The 24,728-nt window shown below is 42.2% G+C and overlaps 1 protein-coding gene across 1 annotated transcript; it reads right to left on the bottom strand.

Annotated features, from left to right (window-relative positions):
* Positions 1 to 1,713: 1,713 nt before the first annotated feature.
* Positions 1,714 to 24,660, bottom strand: LIX1L (limb and CNS expressed 1 like). Its single transcript, XM_082204327.1, has 6 exons — positions 24,241 to 24,660; positions 15,541 to 15,704; positions 13,551 to 13,691; positions 11,673 to 11,768; positions 7,622 to 7,699; positions 1,714 to 7,092 (listed from the first exon to the last, which is right to left on the bottom strand). Exons 1-6 carry the CDS (start codon positions 24,581 to 24,583, stop codon positions 6,850 to 6,852), a joined length of 1,065 nt encoding a protein of 354 aa, XP_082060453.1. The 5' UTR covers positions 24,584 to 24,660; the 3' UTR covers positions 1,714 to 6,849.
* Positions 24,661 to 24,728: the final 68 nt, after the last annotated feature.

The raw sequence follows: 24,728 nt of genomic DNA, 5'->3' as shown, positions 1-24,728 counted from the left end.
GCCAAAGCTCACCCAGCCAAGCCGCGCTCTCCTTCCTGCCTCGCTTTGCTGCCTCCTCCCCCCCCCACCCCCAAAGCTTGGAGGTTCCCCGGCGCCGACCCGCAGGTTTGACCCCCTTCTCACACCTGTTCGCGCTCCTTGCACGGAATGGGGCAGATGGGGAGGAACGGGGCTCGCCGCTGCCTCCGCTCGCCCTCCCCCCCTCCGCCGGCGGTCCCGCGATTCTTGGCTTTTTGGCGGTTGGCACAGAAGGAAGGCAAGGGGGTGGGGAAAAAATTGAAACTTACACTTTCTTGCGTCCCTCCCAGCGTGACGCTGCGCGCTGACGTCACGGGGCTGTAACGTGCCCCACATGGTGGTGTGCCTCGAGATTTTTTTCATAAAACAAGTGTGCCTTTGCCCAAAAAAGGTTGGGAAACACTGACCTATTTATCTGATTCCACTTTGACGTGCTTTCGAACTGCTAGGTTGGCAGGAGCAGGGACTGAGCAACGGGAGCTCACTCCATCACGGGGATTCAAACCGCCGACCTTCTGATCGGCAAGTCCTAGGCTCTGTGGTTTAACCCACAGCGCCACCCGCATCCCTTATGACGAAGTGCTTTGGGTGCTCTTGGGCCAGTAGCCTATCCCAAAGGGTTGTTGTGAGGATAAAATGGGAAGAACTATGTGTATGCCAACTAGAGCTCTTTAAAAGTTGGGAAATAAGCGCAATAAAATAATAATGTTCCACTGAAGTGTGCAGGTGAGTTAGGGTAACTAGCAAATAATTTGCATAATGCAAAGGAATTTGATTTTTTGATTTATAAGCAAGTTCCACAGCCATGAGAAGAAAGCCACTTTTTCATTTTTGGATGAGGACCTAACAGTACTACACAGCTGGCTATAAAATACCTTGTCCAAGGGAAGGTGAGAGGTAGATGAGCTTTAAGTGTTATTTGTAAGGGGAAGATATTGCAAGTTGAGTTAAATGACTTTTAGCCCCTGGAGGTGGGGGGAAGCACAGACTTCTAATGTGAAAGAACTAGACCTTTCATGTGCTCCTCTGATGCAGCTAAAAATGCAAGGAAAAGCAGTGAGCAATGTGCTGAAGAAGGGGTAATTCCGCCTTTTCCATCTCCAGGAGAAGCATGTTTTAAATAACTGAAGGGCACCCAAAAGCACTCTTTCACTGCAAGAAAAAAAGATCATGCATTTAGGAAGAGTGACAAAGGGCCGCCATTCCTGAATGTCAATGCCACTCTAGACCAGGGGTCAGCAAACTTTTCCAGCAGGGGCCGGTCCACTGTCCCTCAGACCTTGTGGGGGGCCGGAGTATATTTTGAGGGGGGAAATGAATGAATTCTTATGCCCCACAAATAACCCAGAGATGCATTTTAAATAAAAGCACTCATTCTACTCATGTAAAAACACACTGATTCCCGCCGTCCGTGGGTCGGATTTAGAAGGTGATTGGGCCAGATCCAGCCCCCCAGGCCTTAGTTTGCCTACCCATGCTCTAGTCTAGACTATCAATCCATGCACTAATTTTGCAGACAGGATTATGTCTGGAGCTTTTAAGCTCTTGCAGCCAAATGGCAAAGGCTTATCATTAAGAAGGTGGGGGAAGGAAGAGAGAACTAACAGATTAGGCTCTAACCTGTTGACAGAACAAGCTTTGGGGACAAATCTAATGACAGAATTTCTAACTGGGGAAAAACCAAGGAAGCAGAGATTCAAAAAAATGCTATTTTATTGTATAAAATTAGGCATTACAAAATTAAGTACTGGACTTTATCGCTTATAGTAAAAGAAAAGGCAGACAGTATGTAGAACTATTTTAGGTACGGCAACCTCTGAACTAGAAAAAAACAGCATTGAAAACCTGGACAGTAGAAATATTGAGTGAAGAGGAGGATGAGGAGGAAGGCAGCTTATTCAGAAAACCAGCACCAAAAGGAGGGGATGTGGGGAATCAGGTTATAGGTGACAGCTGGGGCCTGCCCAGAGGCAAACGTCTGTAGGCAGGTCTCTCCGCAAGGAAAATTCAAGAGCCACATGTTTGGAAAGGAAAAACTCAAACCCTGTATATAGTTTGTTTCTAATAGAAAGTAGTAAGTGAGGCAAGTGAGACATTCATATACAAACTGTCAAAGGATTATTTATAAGCCAACTTTATAAATGCATTTCAACATTAATACTATTGTGTAAACAAAGCTGTATATAAAAATATATATATAAAGGACAAGACTGATTTATTATTTCAGGTATACAAATGGGCATAGTGTGGAAGCCAAAATAATGCCACTTCTTGAGCTCCCTATGGAACAACTACCATCTCCACATATCTTCTGCAGCCCTTTGTCTATTCTCCCTTTCTCAGAGTGGTAGTCTGAGCTCCCCCAGTTATGAAGTATCTGTTTGGAGGTCTGACTGCAAAGCCTCACTGAAGGACTATACACCTGCTTATACACCATCTGGCTAAGAGACTAAAGGCCCTCAGCTTCAGTAAGGTGATTCCCAGGTGGAAAATAATCCTGTACACATAAGAGTTGTATCTAGACTAAGTTAGTATGTCTACTTGAAACCAACAGAACCAGGTTAGTCATGACTTAACTTGGATCCCTCTGTGTGTGTGTCTTGTCCTCAGCTTCTAATGCCCAATTCAGAGCGTTCAACCCACACTTCCTGAAGCACCAAGTTCTTATTCCTGTATACAACTGCATTCCTAAGCAGCACACAAAGGACACAGAAGTGCATTAACAGCTGACACACCCCTTTCTCCTCACCCACATTTTGCAGGACTACCATTCTTTTAGGACCCAAATGCCAGTTGTGAGGAATGGTATGCATGTGAAAGTTACAAAAAACCTTGGGGGAGCAATCTGGTGTTTTACCTGCTGACGCTGGTTCAAATATTTTGTGGCTCTTGCACCCCAGACAGCAATTTCACTTTGTACCAATCTCCTATAAGATACAATTATAAGCAAGGGCCTGTCAGTTTTAATTACTGTATAAAAGGACTCAACAATACTATCACAAACCATGTGTTGCTATATACAGCTGTCAGCACTGAGACTGTTTTTATACTAAATGTCTTTTGCCCTTTGAGTGCTGAACAAGGCAAATTGATCAAGGCAGTATCAATTCAAGGGCATGTTCTAGTTAAAATATAGTCTGAGTGCACAGGTCATCTAGCTCCATCATTCCTGGTGACAATACCCTGGAAGATTATCTTCTGAGATAGAAGAATTACTATAAACACATTATAACACAAAATGACTCCCAGGATGGAGTTGCAGGAAGCCAGGCTATTTTCCCTTTCAGTAGAAAGAATCAAAGGGATCCAAGATCTTTGTTCACAGTAAGGGTAAGCTAATGCCTTGCAAGGAAGTGGGGAGAAAATATATGGGAGACACTGTCTTCTGCCTCTCTTCATTCCCTCCAGTTAGAAACAATCTTCCATGCCCAATGTAAAGACCAGAAAGGGAACATCAAGGATGTTTTGATTAAACTCTTATTCTACCCTGTAAATAGTGAAGTGTTTTTAAAGTGTAACCATGACAATTAATCCCAAGGCTACAGGAATGTTGTTGCACATGGGTTAAGGTGCAACAGGTCTGATGACAAGTCAGACCCTGAAAATCTGGGGTAGGAAACACTCAAAACGGCACTAATGTTAGCCCAATACTCCCCTTCCCCAATCACACAGTCCTACAGTTGTGCTTCTGGATAGCTCCCTACCTCCAGTAAGTAAACTACATAAAGCTCCGAGTCAGAATCACCACTACTGTTATTTTCCTTATGCAGTTTTAAAAATAAAGTCAATGCCATGTACACAAAAGATTCCACTGGATTTAGCATCAACCTAGAAGTAACTGTCACCCCCAAGTTCTGTGTTCACAATTAATAAAGTAGATTATAACCCCAATTTCACCTCAAATTACGCACTGAAAATTGGAAGTAGTACTGTTACTGTATCAACTTAATATATTTAAGTGTTAGGTGGTAACAAAATTATCTCAAGCAAGCTCAATTAGAGCTACAATCCTGTACCCACTTAAAGGGGAACAAACCCCACTGAACTCAACAGGACTTTCTTAGATTGCACTGTTAATCAGGAAGATTATTCAAAAGTGTTACAACACAGCACTCTTGAGAGGCCTAGTCCCCCTCTGTAACCTATTTTATTTCCCCCTTTAATCCTTAAACATCACATTTTGCTAGTTCATGATACTGTCTTAGTCCCAAATCTTAAGGGTGTGCTTTGGAAGGCAGTTCTTTACCAGGCAGATGTGACAAAGTCAGACACAGAACACGCAATGCTCTCCTCACAGTGCAGATGAGTGATCTTGGCTTCTGGGTGGCTGACATGATTCCCCCTTACATCTACATCAGCTTTCCCTCATATTACACATGATCTGCAGAGCACTTCTGTCTCTGAAGCTTCAAGCAACTTTCTCTATATACATAGTCAGTATTGCTATTTAAGAGTCCTGCTCCTAGTTTCAGTCTCTCTTTTTTATATAAAAGTGCATACATATATAAATTTTTGTAACTTTCTAATGTTGCTCGAACAAAGAGGCATTTCTCCTTGCAGCTGCACAATCACAGTTCTTCACTTACAAACAAGTAGCTCTAGCTATTGTGTGACAGGCTAACTCACAGAGCACTCTGCCGATGCAGTCTCCCAAGACACAGGAGACTGCTCGATTGGAAATGAACCAAAATAGCATGATTTGTGGACTGCACACATCACAGTTCACAGAAACAAATCATGGAAGTAGACCTCTCTGAGGCACCAACTGAATCCAGCGCTCTGATATGAAGGTCAAACACAACCATAACAACAAAGTAGTGCTTCCCCCTTTGACTCAAGATAAGCCTATGGTATCTGCAACCCAATCAAAGGATTTTGCACATAGCTGTCAACTTTTCCCTTTTCTTGGGAGGAATCCTATTCGGAATAAGGGAATTTCCCTTAAAAAAAGGGAAACGTTGGCAGCTATGATTCTGCATTCATCAAGAAGCTGAAGCTAGCAGGGAAAGAAAATGAGTCAGGGCTTTTTCTTTTAAATCAGCTGAGCACCTTAGCAACAACACTTCATCTATCTTCCTTCCCTGCAAGAGGCAAGCAGAGAGAGACTAAAATGCCAAAGGCTGGGAGCTCCTCATTAAGATTCATTATAAAGGGGTCATTCCACACCAAATCACCTGATTTTAACACTCAACCATGCTCTCACGACTCAAGATTGATACACGTGTCAGTTGTGGTTTGCGCGCTATGGCTTACTGAACCTACCAGAAGTAAAATGACAAAAATTCACTTTGGATGGTTGGTGACCCTTTTCTGTGGCACTTGATACCATTTTTAAAGAGGCCACAATTAGCTGTATTTTGATACCAAAATAAGCCCAATCGGTTGAAAAATAAGCAAAACAGGTTTTTTCTAAACTGATGCAGAAAGTGCATTAGCCTAAATTGTGCGAAAATAAAAAATGTCAAAAATTCTCCTGCGCCCAATTTTGGATCAAAAAAATCTTAAAATACTAATTTGAGGTTATCTCATGGGTATCTACACATAAATTTTTTTTGAAGAAAATCTGAGTCGTGAGAGCACATGGCACCAGGTGATTTGGCGTGGAATGTCCCACAGTGAACTCAAATCTCTACAACCTGGAAAGCTCCTTTAAGCGACTCAAGCATGAACGCAATTCATTCATGAAGCGCAACTAGATGAGTTGTATTTTACTTATGAGAGAGAAAAGCAACCCAGTATCTCTGGTTCAAATGTAACGCTATGTCAGAGATTGTGGTTTGTTGCTCCCACTTGTGCTAGGGGAGGAGTGACATGACAGCCAGCCATTAACTACGGTTTACACAGTGACGCGCAAATGCAGCCACTATGACGAGATACACCCCGTCCCTTGCAGCAATAGGGAACTGCTCAAACTCTGTGGAACCTTGCAATCAAGACACTAGCTAGAACAAGATGCCATTAACCAACTAAATAAAAACCTTAATAGTAGTTCGAGAACAGTGAAGAGGAGTGTTTTAAGTGCTGTGCTTATCAGGTGGCAAGGGGAAAAGGAGTGTATCAAACTACATAAACTGCAAGAATACATTTGCCTAACATACAGTTTATGCCTTATATCCATGGCAAAACTAGTATCCTCTTGGCAGTGCTACATTTCCACTTAATACTGTATAGTACCTGGATAGAATTGAGGACTAAATGAGTATTAGTATATTTAACACTAAAAAGGCTACATTTAAAAATGTGCTCTATAGTGAATCAATAAGAAATTCTCTATCCCAAAGAGAAAAAAGATAACTAAGAATATCCAAGTACATTATAAATCTATACAGAATTTTTTTTTTTAGCAAAGAGATTTTAAAAATGTGCAAATGGGCCCCTATTCTTCAAAAAGAGGCATCTGTGCACACTCTTTAAGTGATGTGATTCAGGTTAGAACTGAAGCTCAATTATGAACAAACTCAACCTGACCAAGTTTCAACATTCAGATTTTGAGATATTTCTCTCTGGCTGAAGTATATTGAAAAATGGTGTTTGTGTGTAAGTAAAATAGGGGTTGGGTGTATCTATCTGCGATACAAGTTATTCACTTGCCAAATCTCAACAATCTACAACCAGATTAGACTTAAAAATCCAAAATCCAAACAGCATGTTGCATGACTGATAACGTAAGAAAAATTTGAAAGTCAATTAGGAGAATTTGGCTGGACATTTTGCCCCCTTCAGTTTTGTAACAAGCTCTAGGTCATACCCCATTAGCAAGTTGGTAGTGAAGTGAGAGTGTAGGGAAGGGAAGGGAAGGGAAGGGGAAACAGAACAGCTCTCTGGGGTTTCTCAACAGTTGGAAGAGTGCATGTTCCCCAGCTGGCCAGCTGCCAACATCAGAATGTCTTTCTTCTCCTTGTGGAACCGCAGCTCTTTCCCAGCCAGCCGGGCTTCATCCAATTCCCGCTCTGTTGAGGCCAGCTCCCTTGAAAGAGCCCCTGGGATATTTTGCTCCCGATTGACCCAGTCCATTGCCATCTGGTTCCTTATATCGTCATCGAGAGCACGGTGAGAGTAGTGAGCCAACACCTCCTAGCAGGAGGGAGAGAGAGAGAGATCAGCAGATGAGCACTTGACTGATGAAATACCAGGGCTGTGGAATGGAATGGGCAGGGACCAACCACAGAGGAAACACTACGGCCAGCCCATCTGCCACTGAGATGATGTGCATACTTTAAGTGGGACTTCAAAGAAGACTGGGCAAACAGAAATTGATTGGCACAGATAGACATGGCTAAGATGCAGTAGTGAGGGCTGGAGCAACAAGAAAGCTTAGGCAATCACCTCTTGTTGGTGTGCCTGCCTGGAAATTCACTAGCCCCATGACGACCCAAGTGAGTATGCTCAAATAAACTCTGTTGAATAGGGAAGCTTACCCAGCCTGTGCTGAAGGCAAGTGGCGACATATTAAAGCCTTTACTACAAAGACGTTCATGGGTTACACCTGGGTTCACCCTCCCATACTGCATTGGGAGAATCCACTGCCAGCCACATGAATCCCACACAGATGACAGGATTGTCAGTCCAAAGGTTCAGGAATCCCATCTGCAGCTCTGCTTACCTGTCGCGAGCACTGTCTCTCTCGCATGGCTTTGAGGCTGCCATTCCAATGCAGCAGCTGGAAGACGGTCATCAGCTCCTGCCAAAGGAAAGCAGCCCAATTTTAAGCACTGTTTCAACACTAATGAAGCAAAGAGAAGGAAATTAAAGAGATGTCCACTGATGGGTGAAATGCTTCTCAGAGGAAGTGTAACTAGATGTTCTGAGAGAGAGAAAGACACCTTCACCTACTATGGCTCAGCTCTAAGGCATCCCACAAGGCTTCATCTTGCTCCCACCCACCCACTCTTTAACATCTACATGAAAATGTTGAGTGAGGTATCGCCAACATGGGGATGACACCAAACTCTGTTTCTCTTTTTCATCAGACTCTGGAAGCACTGACCAGTGCCTGGGGTCTGTAATGTACTGGATAAAGGTGAATAAACAAGGTCAATTCAGACAAAATGGAGTTGTTGTTGGATAGCTCATCCATCTATAAAGGTGGTGCTTAAATCTACTTAGGCAACACTCTGTCTAATAAAACAGGACCACCATTTGGGAGTACTCACAGAACCATACTTGCTATTGGAGTTGCTGGTTGCCTGCTTCTGTGGCATGGAGTTCTAGTGCACCAGCTGCTACCTGTTATAGACCAAGATGGCCAAGCCTCAGTTGACCATGTTCTGGTAGCCTTGTCCATTAGACTACTGAAAAAGCATTGTACATGCAGCTGCCTTTGAAAATGGTGTGGAAACTGAAAATACAGCTGTGAGGCTGCTAACAGTGACCAGGCACAGGAAACGTCTCTTGCTGGTGAGAAGAGACACATACATGCAGGTTCCCAGTCCGTTCCAGGCCCTAGCCAAAGTGTTGGGATTTTCCTTTCAGTCCATTCACAGGGAGGAATCAGAATGAAGGATTGCCCTCTCTAAAAGAACTTAACAGCATGAGATCATATTTGGAAGCCCTCCTCAAAGCTTCCATCATTACGGATGTGGTGGGTGGTGACTAGAGAAAAGGGCCTTCAGAGTTGTGGTGCTCCGTTTGTGAAATGTTCTCTCTGGGGAGGCTGACAGGGTGCCTGCCTGCTATGGTGTCGTTTTGGCAACAGGGAAATATGTTTTGCTTTTCCCAGGCCTTTGAAACTCTGAATTATAAATCCATGTTTATCGGCTTTATGCTGCTCTTAGACTGTGGATTGTTTGTGTTTTATTGTATGCCTTTATTATTTTATACAGTACTTTTGTGTAAACTACCCTGGGAAAGATTTTGACGGGTGGGGTATAAATACATAAAATTGGTGTCCCCCAACCCCTCTCCATTCTCTAAGGGTATAGCTTTCTCAATTTATAAAGCTTTAATAAACCTAAAATGTAGCAAAAATGCTGTGGGAGATGGACATAGAAGCACAAACAGCAAATGAAAAGTGGACAGTTTGTGGTCCAAGATACCATTGAAATTGGTTTATGCAAAAATCGGTATCATTAAAACTTCTGCATAGGTGGCACTATACACCTGTGAGGCTATCCCAAATATCTTAGGAAGTCAACCCTAATTGTTGGAGGGGGTGCACAGTCAAAGGTACATATTTCCATATGTGGTGGCTTTGCGATATCATTAAAATATATTCAAATAAGTCAGTCTGATATATAACAAAACCATTGAATTATATCATGCACTAGCACTACTTGGGCTTACTATCCTGTCTGCCCAAGATTACCCTAATTATGACCACTTAGCCAGATGTTGGGCTTAACTTCAATTCTTGGTACACCAGCATATGGTCAATAGCATTGGGCAAGAAACTAACATGTCAGGTCAGAGCAGGAAAGGACAAACACAATCCCTATTCCTTTTATAACATATGGCAAATGTTACTGAATACATTAATTTTTCAGACTGTGGCAGGAATCCACCCAACACTCATGGGGAAATGTGGCACGATCTTTTAGAATAATAAAAAGAAACTATGCAGACTTTTGTCATGCTATGTTATAATCATATCGGAACAAGTTGTTTGTTGTTTACTGTTGTAACAATTGTTTTCTCAGAATGTATCTTCTGTACCATGGAAAATAAATAAAAACCTTTTTAAAAAAATTGGTATCACCCAAAATTATTGGCAGAATTCTACCAAGTGCATTTGCCCCTAATAAAAGAAAAGTCAAGAGCCTCCACAAATCTGTTGTAAGTTTTTGTATTTGGGGTGGAATTGAGTGCCAGCTTAACTGTTCCCCAGCTGTTTGTCTCCAAAACAGTGCCATATGGCAGAGGGATCACAGCACCATGGGTGAAAATCCCAGCTCTTACAAAGGCCTTTTGTATGTCCTATGAGGCTAGTAAAAAATGCAGCATGATAGAGTTCAAGACAATGCAGGCCTGTTGCCTAGAAGAGCCATTCCAGCTGCCTTGGGAAAATACCCTGACACTTACACAGAAGGACTGTGAAGACCGTCACAGATTCTCATGGTTTGGGTCTGCTGTGTGCATGTACCACTAAGAATCCTAGAGCTACAAAACTGCATGAAAGCCAGCAGAAGCTCAGGCCAAAAACTATCCCATAAACCTCCCTCACGTAGGCAGGCAGGCAGGTCCATAAATACAGCAAGAGCATGAGGTAATACATAACCAACTGAGTCACTCTGTATAAGCAGGGCCACTAATATAAACCTTGCTCTGCTAACCTACTGCAATGTTATCATAACTAGAGAAGGAGACATCAGCACCAGGGAAGCTGATTTGCAGTCACAGGCTGAGGCACCTGCCTTCAAAAAGAAAAAGGGGGAAAAAAACAAATCTGGCTCCATTCCAGCCCCTAGCAGTGAAACTCTGGGGCCCAATTTTCCCTTGACATAATGTCTCTCTATTGTCTATTCAGTGTGCTGCTAGCACAGAGTGATCATCAGAGATTTCTTCCTAGACATACAATAAGCAACGTTCACATTCCATCAGTGCACTTTAAGGTTTAATTGCTTAAGCATCCTGCATGATACCTCTGCCATTCACAGACACTAAGCTTTCAAGTCCCACTACAGTATAAACTAGAGGTGGAGTTCTCAAACTGTGGTCCATGGGCCACCAATGGTTAATGAGCTTGATTCAGGTAGTCCACAGCATGTCTGTGGATTTTGGTTGAAGAAGGGGGATGGCACATCCATCACATTAAATATTCATATTAATTATTAATTTTATTGCTTCTTTTATTTCTTATACCGCATTTTATTGTATTACAATGTGAATTCTACAAAATTCAAACACCATCAATAGGAAATAAAAGAAGCAATAAAATGAAAATGAAAAATCATATAGCATCTAGCACAGTGCATTACAACTGCTACAACAGGCAGAAAAATAATTAAGTGTTCCATCACAACTCTTAGCAATTTTGAAGTGGTCGGGGGGGGGGGAGTGACAGAACTAGACAAATTTCTCTCCTCCTAAAAGCAGAAGAAATACAAAGCATAAATTCCTTAAATTGTCACAAGATTGAGGATTTAGAGTTGGTAAGAAATTCAAAAGCCATCACTTCAGTCTACTGCCCAATCGATTACAAGCTTTAATCCCTTAAGTACCTATTTTAAAGCTAACAGCAGAGGTGTTACGTCTTAAAATATTCATCTTCCTGATTTGTAGCAAATTAAGCCCTCTGCTGCTCAGCAGTGTGTGTCTGAACTGGAAAAAAATACTGCATTACTAAACCACTTGGGTTCCCTTTCTACTTTGCATTTAATAGGCCTTTTTTTTTTTAATGCAGCCTGACTGGTCCCATTATGCATACAGCACACAAGGCTGGAATGAAGGGCTGGCCCAACACATTTTGCTGCCTGTGGCAAAGTACAAGGCGGAGTTACCTCTCATTCCATGTACATAGATTGATCAGGCTGGCAGCAAAATCTTACTTTAATACTGGTAATGAGAATGTGTCTTCCACGGCGCCTGAGGGCAACGAGCTAGGACAAGGTAGCCGACATGGCACACAATCCTCAACTTGCTGCAGCTCCCTCCTGCCTCACTTTGCCTAATGGTAGGGCCAGCCCTGGAGGAATGATTAATCATATTAAAAAGAGTACCTGGAACTCTAACATGGACTTTCCTTTGTTTGACTCCAACATGAAGCGGAAAGCACCAATGCCTGTGCTTGGATTATCTGCTTCTTCTCTATTGCCCTGCAAGAAAGACAAACATTCAAGGAGCTTAGGGCAGACAGACCTCTAAGGAGGTATTTCCACAGCATTTGGATACAAGCAAGGGTGTGATGTTTAATAGACATCCTTCTTTCTCAGACAGGGCAGCCTTGGTGGACTGCTCTGAGTAAAATGTATTTGTGGGGAAAGCTGTATATAAATAAACAAACTATGACTATACTGAGATTAAGAGAAACTGAAACACTGGCAAACTCTGTCTCTTGTCCATACCCAAAAAAGAGAGGGAAGGGTCAAGGCTTTGCTCAGGCTCATTCCAGCTCACACACATAGCACTAACCCATGGTTTAGCATAACATATAAACATAGCCATTTTCTTATGGTTGCAGGACAATTGAAGAAAGATACACAAGCTATTTAAGAATGACTCTTATGTCTCAATTTGATGGTTCACAAATAAGCTTCCTCACGCCACACAACAGGCATTCCAGTTACACTCACACAGAAATAACTAAACCAGAGTTCATCTAGTTTAATAGGCATTCACACTCCCAGTCCCTAGAACTGTGGCTCAGCAAGAGTATGGCTAGCAATTTAGCCAAACCCCCACTATTCACCATATTATGGTTCCTAAGATTATTTGGTGCTTAAATATGTACACAACAAAAAGTTTAGAGTGTAGATATGCAATGAACTTCAATACATTTTGCTGTCTTATTAATCAAGCATCAAGTGCTTACACTAGGCATTTAGAGTGGAATTGTCATACATTTTACAGGGCATCAGCCAAATATTGTCACCCTGTTTCCCCCCCTGTGGTTTTTCTATCCTCAGACTACAAAAAGTCAGGACTCCCCCCACAACCCATAGAGCAGTAGAGTAGTGCAATCTCTACAGGTGTGTAGATGCCTTCAGCACCACTCAGTTTGGTGTCATCTGCAAATCTAATGAGCATAACCTCTACCCAGGTTATTTATAAAGATGTTAAACACCACTAGGCCTGGGACAGAACTCTGTGGCACTCTACTTCTATATGTAGCAGAATGTATACATAGAAAAAGCAAATGTGTAGAAAGGCAGTTCCAATTCTGCTTGTAATTTACAGCAGCAAAGCAATGGTTGGGTGGTAGTTGGAGCCACTCCTTCTGGAAGCAGGTAATTAATGCAGAAGATATCAAACACAAAAATATATGAACTTGATTTTCAGATAAACAGGTGTCTAGTGTACTGAAACCTATGATCTCACAATTGCATAGCGCTTTAGGATCTTTATCCTATTTTTCCTCAACACTGAAAAGCTTTATTCCCACTATAGAGAAAAGGCTGAGGTGAGAGCAATTTGCTCAAGACTGTCCCATAAACCCATGACAGAGGCAGGATTTGAACCCAGATCAAACATTCCACCCCCACCATGAACCACAAAAAGAAGAGAGTTATCAGTTTTGGTTTTTTAAAAAGTATTTCACAATAATGTTAATCAGAGCTCAGAAAACTCTGGTGTGCTTTTGCATGGCTCTAGAATTAGAACAGTTTAGTACTCCAGAGAGCTTCCACACAGGGTGTAGTGAAAGTGTCAAGGGCAAATTAACAAAAATGCAACTGGGAGAAGCTCTGCATTCAATAGAGAAGAGAGCATGGGCTGGGTGGGTGTTTAACAGTTTATTTTGATGACATTCCCAGAGTTGTTAGAAACCTTGCCAATAAGGGTTTCCAGATGCAAAGAATTTCCCTTCCCATGGAGTCGTGATGCTTCCCAGCAATTCTGTCCCCACCAATTATAGCCGCAGGGCTTTGAAAAGCACTCACGTTGAAAGATGCCAGAGCCTCCGAGACACTCTTCTCAATAAACTCGTCTGTGATTCTCCGGGACGGATGTTCATTGAACACTGAATTCATCAGTGCAATTTTTGCTGCACTCCTCCTGGCTTCAGCTTTGGTAGGACAAAACTAGGGGGCAGGCGGAGACAGAAGAACAGGGCATGCTTAAGAACAGGAATCAAGAAAGCCAAGATCAGTTAGATCCCACATACTATGAAGTATGTATTCTACCCCAAATTACTAGGTTGCAGCTATGCATGCTGACATGGTGCTCTCCAACATCCTGAAGTCATTAGGAACGGGCTCTTTAAACCCAAAAACTCCAGGCATCTACAATGCAAGAATTACACAGGCAGCTGAAGTCAGCACATATTATTTGGAGAAGGAAATACCACAGCTGGGTCTGTCAACAAAATTAATTAGCTAAAACCAAGCTGTGAACACCCTATTCTAAACACCCATTGCTGTTCTCCAAGTGGGTAGGCAGTTCAGAAACCAGGATTGCTTGTTTAGGATACCTGTTTTAAGCCCACTACACAGAGCCTGGGTTCAGCCAAAAGTAACAGCCAAGACTTCCAAGTGTTAAATCTGTAACCTACCGGAATTGAGGTAGGAAGGAAGATATATTGAAGTTTATGGCACAATGACACTTACACCATAATGCTTCACACACTGGTCTTGGACAATCAAGAGACTTATGATTTACTACAGCAATTGGATGGACTTTAAGGAATAATCCACACAAAAGTTTAATGCAGGCTTCAGGCTGCTTGTGTCTCAATCTGTGAGTGTTTGTAGTATCCATCCACATAACATCCAGCTCTTCTAACTGGCAGCCCACACTTTCCCCCAAACTTGGATTTCCCCAAACTGCCTGCTAAGTGTAAAAATGAAATATAAAATTACAAGTTACCCAACTGTGTGGGGTTTTAGTGTATGGAGAAGTTTTGCTGGGTGCTATCTATTGCCACACCCCCTACCTCCATTTGCACCTCACCTGAAAACAAGCTGGCCATTTTGTTTCCAATAGCCCAAAGGAAAGGATTCAGCATGCCTATTTCCACCAGTTGTTGCTGAAGGAGCACTGGCAGTATTTTTCATCATTGTGGTGTGTGAAACAACACTATTTCCAATTTTTGCATGTTGAGGTCACATTTGCAGAACAGAAATCAAACATGCACACACCACAACGATGCTCCCATCAAGGACTGCCTGCTGGTATGAACAGGTAACACTGGTTTAGAAATTAGAGGCAAAAAAACTTAAGCATGCCTGCACATACACACCCCTGCACATGGGAAAATTGGTTTTGAGCTATCTACCATATGAGATAACACTCCTGTACAGACAGGCCACATATTTTGATGAAAGGAATGGATGGCATCTATCAAGCAAAACCTCCTAGGTGAGAATAAAACACAGTGTATCTGAAGAAGTGTGCATGCACACGAAAGCTCATACCAAGAACTAACTTAGTTGGTCTTTAAGGTGCTACTGGAAGGAATTTTTTTATTTTGACTATGGCAGACCAACACGGCTACCTATCTGTATCTGCTCCTAGGTGAGGTGAGCTTAAAAAGAGACACCATTTTTGCCCAGTAAGTCACCATTAAATCCAGAACCATTTTGCTGGGGACAATCAAGCCCTTCCAAACATAATTAGCACCACTGCAAGAGATGCATGCACATTTTGTGTTAACTGTTGTGCCTACCAGATTGTGTCCGTGATGAATCACACACACATACACAGACCACGGAGCAGCTCTCATATCCACAGGATATATTTGTACAATTCTCTAGCTGCCTGTACTAGATCAGGGATAGTGCCATGGTTGTGGTATGAAGGGAAATTTTCTGGCTTTGATCCACTAAAGCCATCTGTACACAGCCTAAGGAACTTTTAATCGACCCCACCAGATCAGAGTTCCAGACCACCACAACATAAAGTAATCAAAACATCTAGTTAACACATTCTAACCTGAAAACTGCCAAAACAGCTCCCCCCAGGCAATGTGACATAACAGACATAAGGAGGACTGTTTGATGGGACCATCTCATAAACCACCAGAGCACCATTTTTCAGATCAGCACCACGTGATTGCTTCATCTGCCAGAATTCCTGGAGAGCTTCCACAACGTTGACTGAAAATAGAGAAAGGCATATATCATAATAGAGTATTTACACAGAAGGCAGCAAGAGGAATATAATCTACAATCATCATTTGCTGCTTATCATCCCCCCACCCCCAAGAGAGATACAAAGATAGGTTCAACCATGACCAAGAGTCAGCAGCCAAATCTGAAGAATATTGCCTTAGACGTTCAGCATCCTTGGGACATGTCCAAAGCTAGAGGGGGAAAAGGAAAGCCTGTGGTGATAGTTACTGAGTAAAAGTTATTCTAAGGCATACAATACTATACTCAGGTTGACTTTAAAAATGCCTCAAAGGACTTGTTTTGAGGCAGAAAAAAGTTTAAAGCATGAAATTGCAACTCATTTCCCCCTAAAAATAGGCACCCTCTTGACATTTAAAAACTAAGATACTACTGCATAATGCCTTGTGTGCTATTCTGATGCAACTGAAAATAGTTTGAGAGTGGGCAGGTTAAGAGCATCCATTAATAGTCTGACTGACCTGCCCAGACACACCTAGCACAATTCAAAATATTTTTCTGTGCTAGATTTTGAAACAGACATACAAGAGAAAGCAAGCAGCTGATTCAAGATTCATATGTGGTATTTCTCGGCAAATTTAAGGATTTGGGGATAGCACATCATACAAGTATTTTTAAGATATAAAAAAAAAAAGAATTAAGAAGAAGAGGAGGAGTTTGGATTTGATATCCCGCTTTATCACTACCCGAAGGAGTCTCAAAGTGGCTAACATTCTCCTTTCCCTTCCTCCCCCACAACAAACACTCTGTGAGGTGAGTGGGGCTGAGAGACTTCAAAGAAGTGTGACTAGCCCAAGGTCACCCAGCAGCTGCATACGGAGGAGCGGAGACTCGAACCCGGTTCACCAGATTACAAGCCTACCGCTCTTAACCACTACACCACACTGGCTCTCTTAAGCCATACTGGACCATAGAAAAAATATCAGAAATCCACAGAAGGAAAATGCCTTTATTAGGACCACCCAACTCTTGGGGTAGAGAGTTACAAAGCCACAAAAATAAAGGCCTTGTCAACAGATAAGTTTCACTTGGTGGTAGAACACTGAACTGGGTCTCCAATGAAGAGCTATGTAGGTGGGCAGAATCCAACCTTCAAGTGCCTTAGTCCTAAATCATTTAGGGCTTTAAAGGAAATGAGCAGCACTTTGAACTACACTTGGAAATAAACTGTAAGGCAAAGAATCTGGTACAACAACCATGTTCTAGATCTCTTTCTTTAAAAAAAAAAATTGGTCACAACTCTGCCACAATGTGCACCCGTTAAAATTTACCGTATGTGATCTTTTCAAAGCGCAGCTCCAAGAAGAGCACATTACAATGATCCAACTTATTTTAGATATTTTTTTATAAAATGCTATGACCTATCTTTCTTGATAAATTCAAGGTTGATTCACATTACTAGGACATGTTTTATAATAGCTAAATCTGCTTTGCTCAGCAAAAGATGCAGCTGGTACACAGGACTCAGCTATACAAAACCATTTAAGTCCACAGCTACCATCTGGGTACCAAGGAGCAATACTAGGATCAAGAGCACAAACACACATAAACCTGGCTTTTCAAGCAGAGTGCTATCAGCTCTAACAGAAGCTAGATGCCTAACCCCAAATCAGCTTTTCAGATAATTAGAAATACTTTTGCCTTATTTCAATTCAATATCAGCTTGTTCACCCACATCCAGTCTTTCATGAAGCTCTTTCAGGACTTCTATTGCCTCCCCACAATTTAATGTAACTGGTGCTTGTCATCAGCATATTGATGGCACTCAATCCCACATCTCCAGACAACTTCTCCAAGTACAGTAGCTGTATTTAGATGCTAAGCAAAACAGAGGATGGAGGTAGAACACTGCAGACCTCATTAGCCAATGCTGATGAAGTTGAGTAAATTCCAATAGCATCTTTGAAGCTCTACCCTCCAGGAAGGACTGGAACAATTGCAAAACGGTGTCTTCCAGTCCACCCTATCTAGGCAATCCAGATGGATACCATGATTTGTGGAAGTGCAAGGAGCAACAGAAATTGATTAAGTGGAGTGCATCAAATCTAGATTTTTCAGAACCACCACCATCTCTCTTCTCCATGCAAATCTACAGCAAAGAAAAAGAATTTTCATATTAATGTGAATTAGCTTGATTAGCTCTAGGAAGAAGAGACATAATAGATACATATGCTGCTAAAATAGTTTCAGCAAGATTCTGAGGAATGACTATTAATGGAGATTTTTCAGATTTGGGGTTTCCTTTATACACATGTGCATGCGCGCGCGCACACACACACACACACACACACACACAAACACAGCAGTTACTAATGAAAGAAACTCACAGGAAACCATAGACAATCTGTGCAGTATGCTGTATGGGAAACCATTGAATGCCTGGAATTCAAATGTGGGCAAGCAAAATTTATTTTTACTAATGTCAAACATGCACTTTCATTCCGAAGAAGACCTAAAGTCTTCTTCTGTAGTAGCTTGTCAAGCTATCACAAAGCAACCAAACCCATAATGCACAATCAAATATATTAGCATTTTTATGTTAGTATGCCTTTTATTTGCTTGCTCAAAAAAATCCAATCAAAATAATTCCCCTAAAGCAGATTCTACCCTGGATGGTACATAAAATATGCACACACACCCAGGTCACTTACCAAAGCCCAACTGTTATTTTCAAAGGGCAGCTTTACTCATGCATCAAAAACTGGGAGAGAAAATTTCAGGGCTGGGTCAATTTAACTGTTAAAAATAGCCCATCAGCTGAACTAAATACCCCTGTGGTAAATAAACATTCTAGATTTATGTTATGATGCTTGAAATCAACAGTTGGATAATCTGGTGCCCTCGGATGGCATGTCACCCATGGACAGAAGGATGTATATTGCACTGTAATGCCCCCACTCCCATGCATGCAGTGTGAGATTAAGTGAAAAAGCATACCTCTAGAGTATATTGGTGGTATTCAGTGCTAGTCCTACTCAGAGTATACCAACTGAAGTCAACAGATATGACTTAGGTTCATTAATTGCAAAAGGTCTACCCAGTAGGACTTAGTTGAATACACACCAAATGAAACAACAGCATTCTAGCTCAGTGTGGAAATGGCTATGGCCAAACAGAGTGAATAGTCTTTAGTAATACTGCTCACTATGCTTCTAAGAATTGTCTGCAAGTGTTTCTTCTCTCAGAATTGGCCATTAGCTTGTCCTCTTCTCCCAGTGAACCCCTACATTATTTATCTAGAATCTTCATGACACAATATCAATTCATCATGTGTCAAGAAAGCAACCAACTGGTTTGTGTCTGTTTGCGATGTTTGAAAGCAGCGAAAATGGTATTTTGTAGCCAGAGCATGGGTGTTCTATTCTCAGCCCAGACAAGATCCCATTACACACTGTCCCCTTTGTACTGCAAAGTGTTATGTTTGTGAAAGCATGAGGCCAGACAGTGGATAATTATGCTAAGCAGCCGCACTCCTTGACTAAAATTAGTACTTCCCTAGAAGATGGAAACCAGCATTAGCAGACTAAGTACAAATAGTATGAATATTTTGGTTAGAAAAGATACAACAAAATAGTTTCATATTTAAGATTGCAAAAATGCATGAGCTTAGAAACAAAGTCCTGTTTTGCATTTTAATATAATATGTAGAAATAGCAGTGTTATTGTTTTAAAGTTATGGTTTAAAAGTGAATATGATCTGAGAGAGCGAAAGAGTTTGTGGCAATACTGCACAACACAGATTAATTACCAAAGCGATACTTTTCAATCTGTCAAAATATATTAATCCACTATGAAGATGGAATTCATTCTGCAATATCTAAGGGTCAATGCTTTCTTGGTCACCAGCATTCTTAAGAACCCCATTAATGTGACATCTTAAAAAAAGACAAAAACTGTGTGTAGGCTGTAGCGCTTCTCCTAGACCACTTTACTAACTCGTATTTTAAATAAATGCAGCCTAGAGGTTCTGATTTTAAAAGGAAGATGGAAAAGCCCAAGGAAAAATAAAATAATTATTTTGGCTAGAAACATTTGAAAAAGCAAGCAATGATGTCTAATATGTCCAGGTTTCCATGAAGAATTGGCTGAGCCTTTCCTCAAAGTATGCAAACACCGCATAGGAGATAAAAAGCTTAACGAAGAACAGCTTTCCAGAGGCTGCTTACTGGCTCCAACAAGACTATGGAAAAGCAATGCTGTCCAAAGCACTGTGGAAATGAAGCTGGCTTATGTTAGAATGGAAGTGTGCTTAAAGATTACAACAGGAGCCACTGTCCACACTAGTTTTTACAGTTGGTTTTACACAGTTGTCTTTGGTCCTCGGGAGAAAACTGTTACTTCAGTTCTACCTCAGGCTTGGAGCACATATAAACAGTATGAGCTGCTGCTCTAGGATGTCTTCCCAACTTCTACAAGCTAATTTGTACAAGACTATGCTTATGTATACAAGGGTAATCTGAAGACTGTGTATGTAGTCCTTCAGAATATAGGGAAATAATTGAAGAGAGAACAATTACTTGTGAGCTGAAGGAAAAGCTAGAGGCAATATGCTAAGTAAAGCAAGTATGCTACACGAATCTCCTTAACTGCTGGTTCAGAAGTAGTATCAGACATTTCAATGCCAGGGTTCACAAATATTTGGGTCTAACAGAATGCTATTCTCAATCAGCACCCATGTACCGTATTAATACTAGCTGTTTTTTTATAAGACTGGAATTTACTGAGCAGCAAAAAAGAAAGTCAAAACAAAACACAAAGCCTACACAGATTTGGATAGTAAAAAGAAACCCAAGTTTATGTTAATTGAAATGAGAACCCACTCCATAAATACAAACAGCTAGTGTGACTAGTAACTGTGAATTTGCCCAACTCCCTCTATTTTCTTCCCTATTCTCATAAAGAGATCCTCTAGTTTCAATTTAGCTAAGTGTTTCCAGGTTGATACTTTTAGGCTTAATAAAGCCCAATCAGATTGCTATCCATTCTCACATTGTCTCTGAAGAATCATAGAATCATAGAGTTGGAAGAGACCACAAGGGCCATCGAGTCCAATCCCCTACCAAGCAGGAAACACCATCAGAGCACTCCTGACATATGGTTGTCGAGCCTCTGCTTAAAGACCTCCAAAAGAGGAGACTCCACCACACTCCTTGGCAGCAAATTCCACTGTCAAACAGCTCTTACTGTCAGAAAGTTCTTCCTAATGTTTAGGTGGAATCTTCTTTCTTGTAGTTTGGATCCATTGCTCCGTGTCCGCTTCTCTGGAGCAGCAGAAAACAACCTTTCTCCCTCCTCTATGTGACATCCTTTTATATATTTGAAGAGGGAGAGGAGGGGACAAATAGAGACCTCTTTCACACACACCCCTATTTTACTCCCTCCAGTATTTCAAATGCTCTTGCTTTCTGGAAAGAGCAGACTGAGTTATCCATGTACTGCACTAGGACACCAAGTGCTCTACATAGAAATGCATTTGAAGAGAAAACAGAAAATTCAACCAATACACAATGCAATCATTGGTTGGAGCCAGGCAGTTTGAAATTTCAACACCAATGCTGTACCATTTGCTCTGTATAGCAATGTATTTCTAGATCCAGTTCAATGAACTCCTAACAACCTTTAAAGCCCTGAATGGTTTGGGCTTGGGTTACCTTACGAACTTGCCATACCCTAACGTATGTTGGATGCCCTGTTGAGAATACAGAAATGCTACATCTTACAGGTGGTGGACTGCAGTTCAGCAGCAAAAACAATGCCAATCTTAAACAGGAAACCTCAGCACATCCATAAAAACCTACCCCTCTATTACCCTTGCCCTCCAGAACTTTCGGACTACAACTGTGCTGACTGGGGATGCCCAGAGTGATTGTTCAAAACCCCCTTTCATTGCATTTCACTGAAAGAAATTATATTTCAAAGGCCTCAACAAGTACAAAAAGCAGCAGTTCATTGTTACATTTCCTATCTGAGAGTGAAGACGTTTACAGTCAGACCACTGGCTGTTATTTATATCCACTGTTTATGGCCTTGGATCACATACTCTAGTCCCTACCTTGTGTATGACAGCACATCTGACTTGCATATTAAATAGGAAAGAGTAAATGATTCCACATGGCCTCAAAGCCTTTCAGAGCCAGGAAAGCAGTGTTGTGCTTAAGTCACAGATTGCCTGCCAAGCATTTGCTGCTTAGAACCTGCAAGGCGGCGTCTACTGGGCCTGCTGCTGCTGTAAGCCAACATCTGACACCCCAAGTGGCCACAAAGTCCCCCCATTTGGAGCAGAGGACAACATTTTTCCACATAGATGTTTGCAAAAACTCATTTTAACTGCTCCTTTCCTGCATTTCATAAGCTAACCAAACAGGTCTTGAAGTTGGCCCATTTTGAGGCTACCCTGGAGTATGTTCACAATTAGGGCCCTCGGTACTATCCCAGAACAAAAAAAAATGTAGCAGGCTAGAAAACATTTCCCAAAACAGACAAGAAGAACCTGGGCCCCATTTCATCCAAAAACAGGGACAAAACATTGCTAAAAAATACAGCCAATTTGAAAAAAAGGATGGGAGGGAACAGGATTCGCCATTATGGAAGAAATTTAAAATCTATCTTAAGGACTATTATAAACTTGATGAATGATAGAATGTCGAGGTTTTGAGGAAGAAAGGGTTACAGTGATATAAGATAGACTGAAGGAAAGATTAAGAGGACATATGTTTGACAGAACTATTTGGAGGTTGCTGGGAAACTTTGGACATTGGGATGCAGAAGGGGGAGGTATGGGGGAGTCCGAGAAACAAGGTTTATGGGAAAAAAAGTTATGAAATTATATGTGTTTGTATGTCCTTTTATATGTTTGTATTGTTTTAAAAAATTTGTAAAACCAATAAAAATTTATTTTTTTTAAAAAAGGATTCGCCATTATTGATGGGAAGCTTTCTCAGGGCGGGGGAAGACCCCTTCATTTTAACATTAGCTGAAAACAAACATTCTAGACATCTACCCTATGGTCGGACTTAACATAAGTCACATAACACATCAGGCTACAGAAGAAACACTGGTTGCTTCAGATGTGTAGGATTTAAATAGCTTATTTTTACTTCAAATAGTTAAAGCCAAAAATGCTAACTCCCGTACTTAAAATAAACCAATGAACAAATAAAATTCTCAGCAGGGAAGCAAGCTATCTTAGCAAGCAATCAAGGGCTGGAGATGAGAAGAAGAGGGCCTCTCTACCCAGAACTGCAGGTGCACAACACCTGTACCAACAACCCCCAATTACTGTCGTCCCTCGCCAAGATCCCCTGACTCAAGAATCCACACCACTGGGGCTCCCCAGTTCACCAGACCACAACACTCCCTTACTGAAATCCACAGGACAATTTTCCTCCAGTAGTCAGTTGCCTGTCAAAGAAAGACACTCAGCTCACCTTTTAAATGTATACAGCTGACTAGTAAAAAGTCAAGTCATTTTTTTGCTCAGAGGCATTTTGACTTCATTTCTTACATTTCTATCTCACTTTTCCTCTAAGAAGCTCTAGGTATTCTGCAAGTCTTCTCCCTTGTTCTGCTTTACTTATTTTTTGTTTCATAAAAATTATACACTGCTTGATTGGTTTAAAATAAAGCAATAACCTGCAAAGCAGTTTACAGAAAAACACACCAAATTATCAGCTATTTAAAATGCTAAAAAATAACAAACAATAAGCTAAAAACAGATTAAAACACACATCAACATTCCTACATATCTAAATGGGCTGATCTAAACTTTTTATGCTGTGAACCACCCCGAGATCTATGGATGAAGGGCAGTATATAAATGTAATCTATAAGAATAATAAAGAATGACTATAAACAAAATCATTTTTAATGATAATAATGATAATTTATTATTTATACCCTGCTTGACGGGGTTTCCCCAGCCACTCTGGGCAGCTCCCAACAGAATATTAAAAACACAATAAAACCTCATACGTTAAAAACTTCCCTGAAGGGCTGCCTTCAGATGTCTTCTAAAAGTCAGATAGTTGTCAGATAGCAGGCACCAAAATGAGTGCAATGAAGTTTTCTGCCTGATGTCACATCAGCACTGCAAGGCAGGCTGCAGTTAAGAGAAGGCAACTGAATTGTGCACATGCTTCAGCCCTCGCTTCTAAAAAGCTGTCCATCAGAAGAGACAGGACCACTCCACATGCTTACTACAGTCTTTTCTAAAAAGCTGGCTAATGGGAAGGCGGGACCATTTTCCCTCAGGGATACATTGGACCTCGTTCCTTACATTTTTCACCCCACTTTTCCTCCTAGAAACTCTGGGCCTTCTATAAGGCTCCTCCCCGGCCGCCTTTATCCTTACAACAACAGAACAGCTCTGCCAGGTAGGCTAGGCTAAGCTTATGACACGGTATCTGCTCCCGCTATGCGAGCCTGGATGGGTGAGGCAGGCACTCTGCACACGCCCAGAGGAGAAAAGCAGATAACGGTGGCCGAGGAAGCCCTTCATCCTCACCGCGGCCGTAGCCTTGCGTGTGCTTGGCGAAGCTCCTGACGACGGCCTCGACGGCCTCCCTCAGCACGGCGGGCGGACCCGTCGCTGCGGCTCCCGGGGGGCTGGATCCGGCTGTCACGCCCGGCAAGAGCGACGGCGGGAGAGGCGGCAGCGGGGGCGGCGGCGGCGGGGGAGGCCCCAGGGTGAGCGACAGCCCGAGCGGCGGCGGGGGCGGCGGCAGCGGCGGCGGGGGAGCCGAGGCAACCGCCAGGGACGCTCCCGCCGTCACGCCAGGCCGCAGCGAGCGCAGCGTGCCCCCAACGCCCGGCTGCAGCCGCTGCACGCGCAGCGACTCCATCATCATGGCGAGCGCGGAGGCGTCGGCGGCCCGTCGAGCGACTGAGGGGCGAAAGAAATGCTTGGCCCCCGTCCCCTCATGCCAAAGTGTCCGTCACCGGAGCGGGGGAGGCGCCCGAGCTAAGGGCTCAGCCAATGGGAGCGCCCTCCAC

This window comes from Podarcis vaucheri (genome assembly GCF_965113315.1).
Source record: "Podarcis vaucheri genome assembly, chromosome: 16".
NCBI lineage: Eukaryota > Metazoa > Chordata > Lepidosauria > Squamata > Lacertidae > Podarcis > Podarcis vaucheri.
This window is presented reverse-complemented; position numbering and strand designations above follow the sequence as displayed.

Coding starts and splice junctions, on each gene's coding strand:
- LIX1L (XM_082204327.1), bottom strand. CDS start 24,583: ATGATGATGGAGTCGCTGCGCGTGCAGCGGCTGCAGCCGGGCGTTGGG. Junction 13,692..15,540: donor GCTGTTTTGGCAGTTTTCAG/GTTAGAATGTGT, acceptor CCTGCCCCCTAG/TTTTGTCCTACCAAAGCTGA. Junction 11,769..13,550: donor AGGCTCTGGCATCTTTCAAC/GTGAGTGCTTTT, acceptor TCTTTCTTGCAG/GGCAATAGAGAAGAAGCAGA.